Source organism: Triticum aestivum, chromosome 2D, assembly GCF_018294505.1.
Source record: "Triticum aestivum cultivar Chinese Spring chromosome 2D, IWGSC CS RefSeq v2.1, whole genome shotgun sequence".
Taxonomy (NCBI): domain Eukaryota; kingdom Viridiplantae; phylum Streptophyta; class Magnoliopsida; order Poales; family Poaceae; genus Triticum; species Triticum aestivum.
The window spans coordinates 64278857-64288981 of NC_057799.1; the positions used below are offsets into that span (position 1 = coordinate 64278857).

Sequence of the window (10125 nt, forward strand, 5' to 3'; positions counted from 1 at the left end):
TTTTTAGCCCCTCGGGGGCAACTGTTGAGTGAGGCATGAACATGTAGGAACATACTCACAAAACTTAAGAAACCTAAGAGCATCTCCAACAGGCGCGGCAAAAGGCGCGCCCGCGTGGTAAAGTTTGGTTTTAGCGCGCGCCGACTGGTTCCGCGCGCTCCAGCGGTGGCGGGAACTTACCGCGCGCGGGAGAAAGCGGCACGCGGCGCGATAGATTTGGCGCGCCGCTTCGCGGGCGCCTATAAAATCCCGCGCTCGCCACGCGCACAGAACACAGCCACGCGCCCTTCCCTCGCAACCTCGCCGCTTTCCGCGCCACCACCGCGCCACCATGCTGCCGCGCCGCCGGGGTTCTTCGGGCTACTGCGGCGTCCGCGAGCGCCCCAACGGCTGGTACTCCGCCGAGATCCGGACCGGCTCGGCCTCGGGTCGTTCCGGAGCGCGCACGGGGCGGCCCGCGCGTACAACGCGGCGGCGTGGCGCTTGGAGAGGCCCCGGTCGCAGATGAACTTCCGGGACGTCTTCACGCGCGAGCAGGCGCAGCGCGTCGCCCCTCCGCCGCGTCTCATCACCGACATGGACCGTGCCGACCACGCTCGGCGGCAGGGGCCTCCTCATCGCCGAGGAGGACGAGCGAGCCATGGCGGAGTGGCGCCGTCGCCACCCGGAGGACCTCACCGACGAGCGTGCCTACTGGGCAGAGAGGACGGCAAGGCGCCGCACGGAGCGGGCGGACCGGCGTCGGTGGAAGGCATTGGCGAATGCGCAGTGCGATATCGTTGAAACAGGTGGGAGGTCGATCTTCACGTCAGACGATGAACGTTGGGACGACATATGGCTCGATACCTCGGACAACACCGACAAGGATGATGATGGTGATGATGGTAGCGACTTGGAGTAGTTTCTATCTATGTATGCCATAGTAGTTTCTATCTAGTTGCACCGTAGTTCTATCTATCTATGCTTTCGAACTATCTATCTAGTTGCACCGATGTAAAATACCTTTGTATCGTTTTTTATCTATGCAAAATTATAATTTAAAAAATGTTGTAGAATGAGCACGCGCTGCATTTTTAGCGCGCCTGCTGGAGCTGTGCGCGCGCGCTGCTTTTTAGCGCGGCTGCTGGAGCCAGCGCTGCGCGCCGCGCCAAACCAGGCGATGGGCGCGCGGCAAAGCAGTTTTTAGCGCGCGGCGTGTTCGGCGCTGGTTGGAGATGCTCTAACACCAATACACAGAGGAACAAAAATGGATAAAAAAACAAGCAGGAATTTGACGGCCACAAAACCATGCATAGCTTCCTACCATCAGTCTAAGGAGAAGTCTGATACGGTCACTAATAGAGTGAAAGAAGCATCACCTCACAAAGAAGAAACAGTCCAGGAGAAAAGGAGTACAATCCACAATCCTAAGATAGCATGTAAAAGAACATATTAAATCACATAGATCTGATGTAAGTGCAAAGGATCTGATGGAAGTGATAGTGATAATGTAGATTCTGGTGAAGATTTCTATGACAGTCAGTGACAATGAAACACACAGAAGGTGATGTTGATATGTATGCTACCAATGCAGATGAGAATGTTGAAGATGTTCTACTTCCTAGCAAGGGCAAGAAAGTGGAAGAAGGATGCAAAGAACCCTATAGAAGATCAACTTGATCTACCATCTTCAGATGAAGAGAAAGAGAAAGAAGTGAAGTTCAGATTCAAATCTTTCCCAGAGGCTGACATGGCTGCACCTCATTCCAAATCAGACATGATATTCTCCACATTTAAGAAGCCGGGAGATGCCATTGATGAATATAGTACTCCCTCTGGTCCATATAACTTGTCGTAGCTTTAGTACTGCGACAAGTAATATGGATCAGAGTGAGTATTAGAAATAGGGTAGTCATGAGCAGGACCCCGAGATCAAGGGTGGAGGTGCACCGTGCTCATGGATGTCTTTTGGTATTTTTATGCAACTTAAGTAGTTCAAGAAGCTTACTTGTGGAGAGGTATGTTTCTGAATATACTTTTGCCAAACAATGACATATCAATGCTATGAAAGCTCCTTATCTTCCTAGAACTACGTTGAATCATTTAGAGATTATGAGAAAGATGACCATAAGCTCATTTCAAGGACAACAAAAGAGCACACCCCCTGTGGCTCCCTCGTTTTCTTGTTTCTTCTTTTGGCCCCTTGTGGCCTTTTTTCTCTCTTTCGGCTAACACAGACACTCTGTTAAGCTGCTGATGTAACTTTTCTCCCTCTGAAATGCATCGCCAGCACCACTGTCTTTTGCCTCAAAAAGGAAAAAAGAGTACAATGCGAAGCCTAGTAGAATCAAGCTAATGAAGGATGAGAGGGAGCTCTGAAGGTTGTCTATGGAGATGAGTTGAAGCGATATCGTGTGCTTTTGGACTATGGTAGGGAGCGAAGACACACCAATCATGCAATAGCTTGTACATAAACCTAAACAATGGTGCCTTGAGTACATTGTACTCCCTCCGTCCGGAAATACTTGTTGCAAAAATGGATACAAATGAATGCATCTAAAACTAAAATACGTCTAGATACATTCATTCCTCCGACAAGTATTTCCGGACGGAGGGAGTACTTCTTTCTAGAGGTTGGAAGGGTGTAAACTATCATTTACTTTCATAGATGTCACAGTCAAAATAACAAGGGACAGGTCTTAACTGCATCCAAATGATTGTATGTTTCCAGTTTGCTATGGTAGTGATTGAAGTGCGGCGCAAGTGTAGCTGGAAATGGTTCTTCAACACCTTAAAGCAAGACCGTCGGATATGCATGCCCATCTTTGTCTAGAAAAATGTAAGCACCAATTGTGCAATGACCAAAGAGCAATATGCATGTACTCCCTCTGTAAGTGATCTAAACGCTCTTATATTTCTTTACGGAGGGAGTAATGACTAAAGGGAACTGTTGAGTGAGGCAGGAACATGTAGGAACATTCAAAACTTAAGAAACTAACACCAATGCACAGTGGAACAGAAATGGATAAAAATCAAGCAGAATTTGGCAACCACCAAACCATGCAGACCTTCCAGCCATCGGCCTAAAGAGAAGTCTGATACGCCCACTAATAAATAGATGGAAAGAAACATCACCCCACAAAGAAGAAACAGCCCAGGAGAAAATGAGTACAATCCACAAACTGACAAACCTAAGATAAGGAACTCATTGCCATTCTCTTGGGTCCTCCCCACCCACTCATGGCCTTCGCCCCCGCCACCACGCGTGTGTGCAACATCAATAAATCCTGCCCTGAATTCAATTGATGGGGTCGGGCGTCTCCTTCCATATTTGATCTCCCTACCTTGAATTCAGCTAGTGGGGTCCGGGTGTCTCCTCTTTTTTTCTCTCACCCTGACCACCACTTTCTCTGTTGTGGCTCGACCACTTTTTCTATCGTGTCGTCGGTCTTCTTCATCTGCTCAACCTCTGTTGTGGCAATGCGTGCAATTATCTTGTGATGAATGCATAACCAACTCGTTACATACGAATTCAACTGGTGGGGCCAGGCGTGTCCTTCCATATTTGATCTCCCCACCTTGAATTCAAATGGTGAGGTTCGGGTGTCTTCTCTTTTTTTCTTACACCCTGGCCGCCACTTCCTCTGTTGTGGCTCAACCACTTTTTCCTGTCGTGTCGTCGGTTTCCTTCATCCGCTCAACCCCTGTTGTGGTAATGCGTGCAATTATCTTGTGATGAATGCATAACCAACTCGTCACGTACATGGACATGAGAGGTGGATGCAACAACAAAAAGCAAGGTCACAATTTCTACGAATAAATGCCCACCGAATATGTGATGTGACATATATCACTTCTAGACGAGGATTAGACATACCCTCAAAAACGTGGCCACCGTGGTGTCGTCCAGTACAAAAACTCACAATTTAAACCCTGGTGGGCTGCGCACTGGCGGAGCGTAGTGTAGATGAAACTGGGCTACGATTTCCATAGTGATTTTTTTCCCTTTCTTTTACTACTAGTAGGTATACTTACGACTCTGGTCCAGCGCCTCCTCTTGTCTTGACTGTGAGTCAACGCGTCCGCTTCAGCTCTCGTTCCCCAGTCCCCACCCTCCATGCCTCCCTGGCTGCACGTCCAGCGTCGACGGCCTCGACCTGATCTCTCAACGACGGCGGCGGCCGCCGCAGCTGACGGGCCGACCTTTATCCCCTTCTTCTTGGCCGGCTGATCCTCAGCTTCTCGATGGTTTGAGGCTTGGAGCAGACCGCTTGCAGGCCTGCACACGGCACTGCACCACGCCAAAGTCGGCCGCCTGGCATGCGCTCTACGCCAGACGCCATCGCCGTGGACACCGACGTGTTTTCTTGTAAGATGTCCATTAGCTCTTAATGCTCTAGCACTGCTGCCATATATGAATGAATGATTATCAGCTGAGCGTGCTTTCCCAAACTGAGCGTGCTTTCTTGAGCTTGAAGATTATCAAGTCAAGGCTGCGCAACACAATAATAAAAGATGATTTTCTTGCATACAGTTTGCTTCTAAAAAAAGAATGAGAAATTGCATCAAAAATTGGTTGTGAAGATATAATTGCTGATTCCAAAAGTAGGAAGAGTAGAAAGAGCATATCTATAGCTATTAGTTTTGTTTAGTTGTCGTTTGATCATTACGCGTGATCTATTTTTTGGAGCACCAAAATTTACTTATCCACAATGCGCAGGTATATGTGAACCAGTTATATCTGTTGTATTTGTGTGAATTTTTATTATTATGACATGGTCTTCTAATTACCCTTACATATGTTCCACTGCTTGTTTTTAGGGGATATGTAGTGTGGGTTTTCATGCATATTGTGTGTGTTTTATATGAAGTTGGCCCCTCTTATATTTTGGTCACGCTCCGCCACTGGGGCTGGGGATACCGCTGTTCACCTAACCATCCAACCACGGGTTGGTTCACATCTTCTTCTATTTGATTTTAGATATTGTAGTTCAGGTAGATGTCTAGGTGCACTGGGCAACCACTTTGGATGGAGCCAAGAACCAAAAAAGTGGATGGGGGTTAAATTAAATTTTAACCATTTTTATATGGAAATTTCAAGGGTATGTATAGATTTTTTTTTTCTCGATCTTGGAGGTGGGAGGGGGGCATTAGTCCCCCTAGGTCCATCATTGTGTGTATGTTCTACGTTACATCGTACAAATTCTCATCACATTACAACCCCCTAGCTAAGAATTCTATGTTGTCTGTATGTTCGCTTCAAAGGTCTGTTCAAAACACGGTTCGACAATCTGGCTAACTGCATCACATGCCTGGTATTCAAACGGTTTCCTTGAATGGGGACGGAGACAGTAGCTTAGGCTATATTTACACCACTAATTCACATGCTCTGCTCAGTAGCATCAGCAAGATTCACCGTCCACCACCACATATTGCAACGATCATGATATGAGATCATGATACGATTCTCAACCATCTCTTTCTTCGTTTAGTTTTATGCCACATCGTCAAAATTGCCTAGTTTACATGCACGATACTTGCTACGATACTCCCACTACATGTGGCAGGGGCAGAGTTGGAGAAAAATAACCCTGGTGCACAACTTTGTCATCAACGCCCTGGGCCACCTTTGTTGGGAGGTTTACGTATGATGAAAACTACATACGCGGTTTCAAAGCTTGACACACCTCCCTCACATGCACGGTTGGTGGCCTTTCATTACTGAGTGACACGTCCATGCGACTAAACCAAAAAATCTCCCAATCAGTTTTCTGTTTACGTCTCGTCGAAGGAGTTGTTCCGATCTCGCTGAAATTTGGGTGTGTCCACCGAGGAAATATAACAAGCTTCCCAGTGACGGAGCTAGGGGGTTCCCATCCCCACCACCAGGTTTGAGAAAATTCTATACATCCATCCCCACCACCAGGTTTAAGAAAATTCTATACATACCCATGAAATCTCCATATAAAATGGTTAAAATTATATTTAACTCCATCCACTTTATTGATTCTTGGCTCCATTCATGGAGGTTGCCAAGTGCAATCAGATATTTACCTGAACTACAATATCTAAGACCCCTCTTACAATCAAATACAAGGGGAGATACCTGTCCGGATTTGGAGAAACATAACCTTCTTAAACCGGTCGCACAACCTCTTCGCCCTTTGCATTAAGCCATCAAGGATATTGTTATGAAACTACCCGTGCGTTGCAACGGCTCATAAATATTCTAGTAGAAGTATGGCACAAAAGTAGTTGGAGACAGTTCTTCAACACCTTAAAGCAAAACCTTCGGATAAACAACACGGCAGCATGTACTATCATGTCATATAAGCCGATACAGCAACACAAAAGGAGTTCCTAGATTCAAAGCGCCATGTTTTGTGTTAGGCACTCGTACTAGAACTTTCACTCAGCTCACAAGAGGGTTGTTCTAAAGAATTGTTTGCTGGCTTATGCAAGGACCGGTTACCTACCACAATTTCGACGAGACATGGATAGGTTAAACGTGACGATTAAGAGGGCGATCCGAAACTAGGTCTTGGAATTTGGGAGAGAAGATGGGGTGGTGGATGCTGAGTGAGTAGACAACTCCTGCCATGATGCCAGCAAAGGAAATTGCTTCTGCTTCTCTCAGAAAGAAAATTAGGACCAATTCACAGTTTTCATGTTGTTTTGTACAGAATATTAGTCTCCTGTAAATGTTGTCGCGCATGATGAACAATGAAACGTTGCAAATTAGCACCAATTCACAGTTTTCATGCTGTTTCGATAAAAGCTTAGCCTAATGATATCTTCCCTATCAATACTGCAAATTTGGTATGTCAATTTGATAGCAGCAAACATCAGGCTCAAATTCTTGGAAGGTCAATGTTATCAAACATGCTATCAGGATCTTGAGAATGGGAGAGAACTCAGGCCAGCACTTGAGTGGCAACTGCAGACCATCACGAAAGGGTCTCTAAATCAGAATGGAGAAAACTTAAGATGAACTCAGGCCAGCACTTGAGGCGACAAAATATATGGATTCTTCAAATTAAACCATCCATACTCAATAGAGCCCAACATAAGATAGGTGATGACTAGGAGGTACTCAGATCGAGTATCAAAATTCAACAAGCTCCTATACCACATAGCAAAGAAGCAAGCCATGGCGACGGCGGAAGAGGATGCGAAAGGGTGGTTGGACAACGGCTCGAACGATGGGAGAAGGGTCTCAGGGGCAGGGTTTTGGGATGTGGTCGGCCGGCTTAAATAGCCAGGGCAGGCGGAGCAGCCGATCGAAAGCAAAGCGCCGGAGTTCTAGGCGGCCGGTCACGCCTGCTCTGAATCTGCTAACGTTCTCAAGACGACGTGGAAAGGTTAGGGTTTTGGTTGGTTCCGGGGTGTTGGGAGTCCAACATTGCCGGCGTCCAGATTGTTTTCAAACTGTTTGTACGAGGATCGATTCACAGTTTTCATACTGTTTGTACAGAGAAGGGGGAGAATTCGAGCCAGCAATGTAAGCGGCACCTGTAGACATAGCTCAGCACTAATGGAGTAAGAGGCTCAAAATCAGATTGACCAAACCTTCAGGAGTGAAAAGCACCACCGTTTTACACAGCAGTTCACATGAAAACAAGAACAAATCTCCATATTACTTGTCTAGGTTCAGAGACATATGGATCCATAGTCGGGGAGACAAAATATAAGGATTCTTCAAATTAAACCATCCAGGTTCAACGGGGCACAACATAAGATAGGTGGATAACTAGGAGGTACTCAGATCAAGTATCAAAACTCAACAAGCACTACAATATAACAATGCACTCTAATCCTCCTCCTCGCCCTCATTCTCAGCGATGTTGAAGTACCGGAGCTCGTACACGTTGCGCTCCTTGTTGGCTGCGATCACACGAAGCCAGTCCCGCACGTTGTGCTTCTTCAAGTACTTCTTGGTCAAGTACTTGAGGTACCTGATAAGGCAGAAGAATGATGTGATTAGACTAAACGGCAACAAAAGATGGTAACTGCTAATAGCACGCAAATTGTAGTACAGACAGAAAGATCTTTCTTCCACTTCAACCAATGTTGGATAACGAATAGTATAACTGGCCTGAATGTTCAGTGTTTAGGCAAGGTAAAGATAAGCTCCACCGCCAAGGCAATGATAAGTTAGAACATTCAGACAATGCAAGTTATCTAGCGTTTGATGTTCCAATGGTGTATCTACAAATACTCAAGCTGCACAAACAAAATAAAGTGCAAACAATACAATTAAAAGGGTCATGATATATATTGTGGCATTTAAGTTCTGAATAGTTTTGACAATCGAAATATAATCAGCTAATTGAGTTAGACATTTGCATTTAGGAAAAGCTAGAACGCTCTGTACAAAGGTGAAACTATGGGAGCCGAATAAGTACTTCTTGCTGCAGCTACTAACAACTTGGGCATGCATCTTATACAGTTGAGAACAATATACATCAGTGTGTATGGGGCATACAGCTACAATCGAAAGAACAGAGATATTGGCCAATCGCAACTACGCCACCGCAAAATGAACCAATCCAAGCTCATACTTAGTTCTCAGATCTACTATTACGCAAAGACAGTCATGAATTCAGGAACTGCAGGTGGGGACACAGGAAGGAAGGCATGATGGAGCGTGGAAGGCGCGCGGGGTATACCTCTTGGAGAAGGCGCCGTCGGAGGTGACGGTGACCTTGCTCTTGTCGCGCGTGACGGTGACGGAGTCGCCGAGGTTCCCGGCCTTGCCGCCGGCGACCTTGATGCGCTCCTGGAGGAACTTCTCCAGCGACGCGATCTCCATGATCTTGTCCTCCACGGGCTTGGTGCAGTCGATCACGAAGGAGACGGACCCCTTCTTCTTGCCCTTCGCGGCCGCTGCCGCCGCCGCCGCGCCGCGAGCCATCTCACCTTCTCTTCCTCCTCGGCCGGCGCTCGCTCGGGTTGGGTGGGGGTTCGTGTGGCGGCGCGCAGGCGGCTAGGGTTAGAAGATGGGCGAGAGAGGGGTCGCGCGCTATATATAGGCCTTGTGGGCTGCCATTCTCATGGGGCAAGTCACTGGGCTGGCTCGTTGGGTCTCGATCATATTGGATCTTGGAAGGCACCTAAGGCCCATAAAACATTTGAGCATTCGATGTGAGGAGGTGCCAATTATCATTTCATATTTTGTCTCAATTTTTTTAAACATTTCCTATTGCGGGTCTGGCCGCCATGTTTGGTTAGGTCAGTCGGATAGTATTTTTTTCGTCCCAGTAAACATTGTGAAGTTTGAATATTGCGAGGTTGTCTCAAATAAATAAATCCTATTGGGTGCCCTCAGAGCCGATTACACGCACTTCTACAAACCAGTGCACACCCTCCTCCTTCCTGGGCTCGGCCCATTTACTCGTTTTTTTGTTTCTTCGAACTTCAAAAAATGCTCACACATGAGATTCAAAATCAGAACCCCATGGTTCAGTAGTAACCGTGATAACCAATTGGACACCACACCTTACGTGCCTACTTAGTCTTTTTTCCATTCTTTTGTTGTGCATCAAATTGTAACGCTAAGAAAGGACTCTGCCTTTTCTTTTTCTTCTGATTTAGTTTGGGCATTTGTTCTTTGGTTTTTTTTCTTGTTTTTTTTTTCTCCCGTTCCTATTTTAAAATGCGTGCACTTTTTTCAAATTTCAAGATTTTTTCCCATTTTTTTGCTTTTTTCGTTTTTTGTTACATTCCATGTGAACATTTTTCAACATCGTGAACTTTTACAATTTTTGAAACCTTTTTTTTCAGAAATTGACAAACTGTTTTTCAAAATCAATATGAGTAATTTTTCAAAATCATTTCCAAAACTGATGACTTTTTTCAAACTCATGAACTTTTTTCCAAGTTGATGAACTTTATCAAATCTATAATTTGTTTTTTAAGTCAATGAACTTTTTAAAAATTCATGAACTTATTTTCATAATAAGTGAACTTTTTTCAATTTTTGAAAAGTCAATGTGGTCTACTACAAGCGGTAAAAGGTTCAATGGTCAATTGATGCCGGAGTTTTTTTCTTGTTTGAGAATCAACTGATGCCCGAGCTAGCAGTGAGAATCCAATGAGCATGCGAGTTTTGTTTGGTCAAGCAATCGAGAGAAGTGATCGGTTGTG

The 10125-nt window shown here is 45.7% G+C and overlaps 1 protein-coding gene across 1 annotated transcript; it reads right to left on the bottom strand.

Moving 5' to 3' along the window:
* Positions 1-7591: 7591 nt before the first annotated feature.
* Positions 7592-8980, bottom strand: LOC123051581 (60S ribosomal protein L22-2). Its single transcript, XM_044474493.1, has 2 exons — positions 8649-8980; positions 7592-7934 (listed from the first exon to the last, which is right to left on the bottom strand). The coding sequence occupies exons 1-2, from the start codon at positions 8891-8893 to the stop codon at positions 7790-7792; spliced, it is 390 nt and encodes a 129-aa protein (XP_044330428.1). The 5' UTR covers positions 8894-8980; the 3' UTR covers positions 7592-7789.
* Positions 8981-10125: the final 1145 nt, after the last annotated feature.

What these genes read in the sequence shown, in the direction of transcription:
- LOC123051581 (XM_044474493.1), bottom strand. Translation starts at nt 8,893, where the DNA reads ATGGCTCGCGGCGCGGCGGCGGCGGCAGCGGCCGCGAAGGGCAAGAAG. An exon ending in GACGGCGCCTTCTCCAAGAG is followed by an intron (nt 7,935 to 8,648) that starts GTATACCCCGCG and finishes CTGCCTTATCAG; the next exon opens with GTACCTCAAGTACTTGACCA.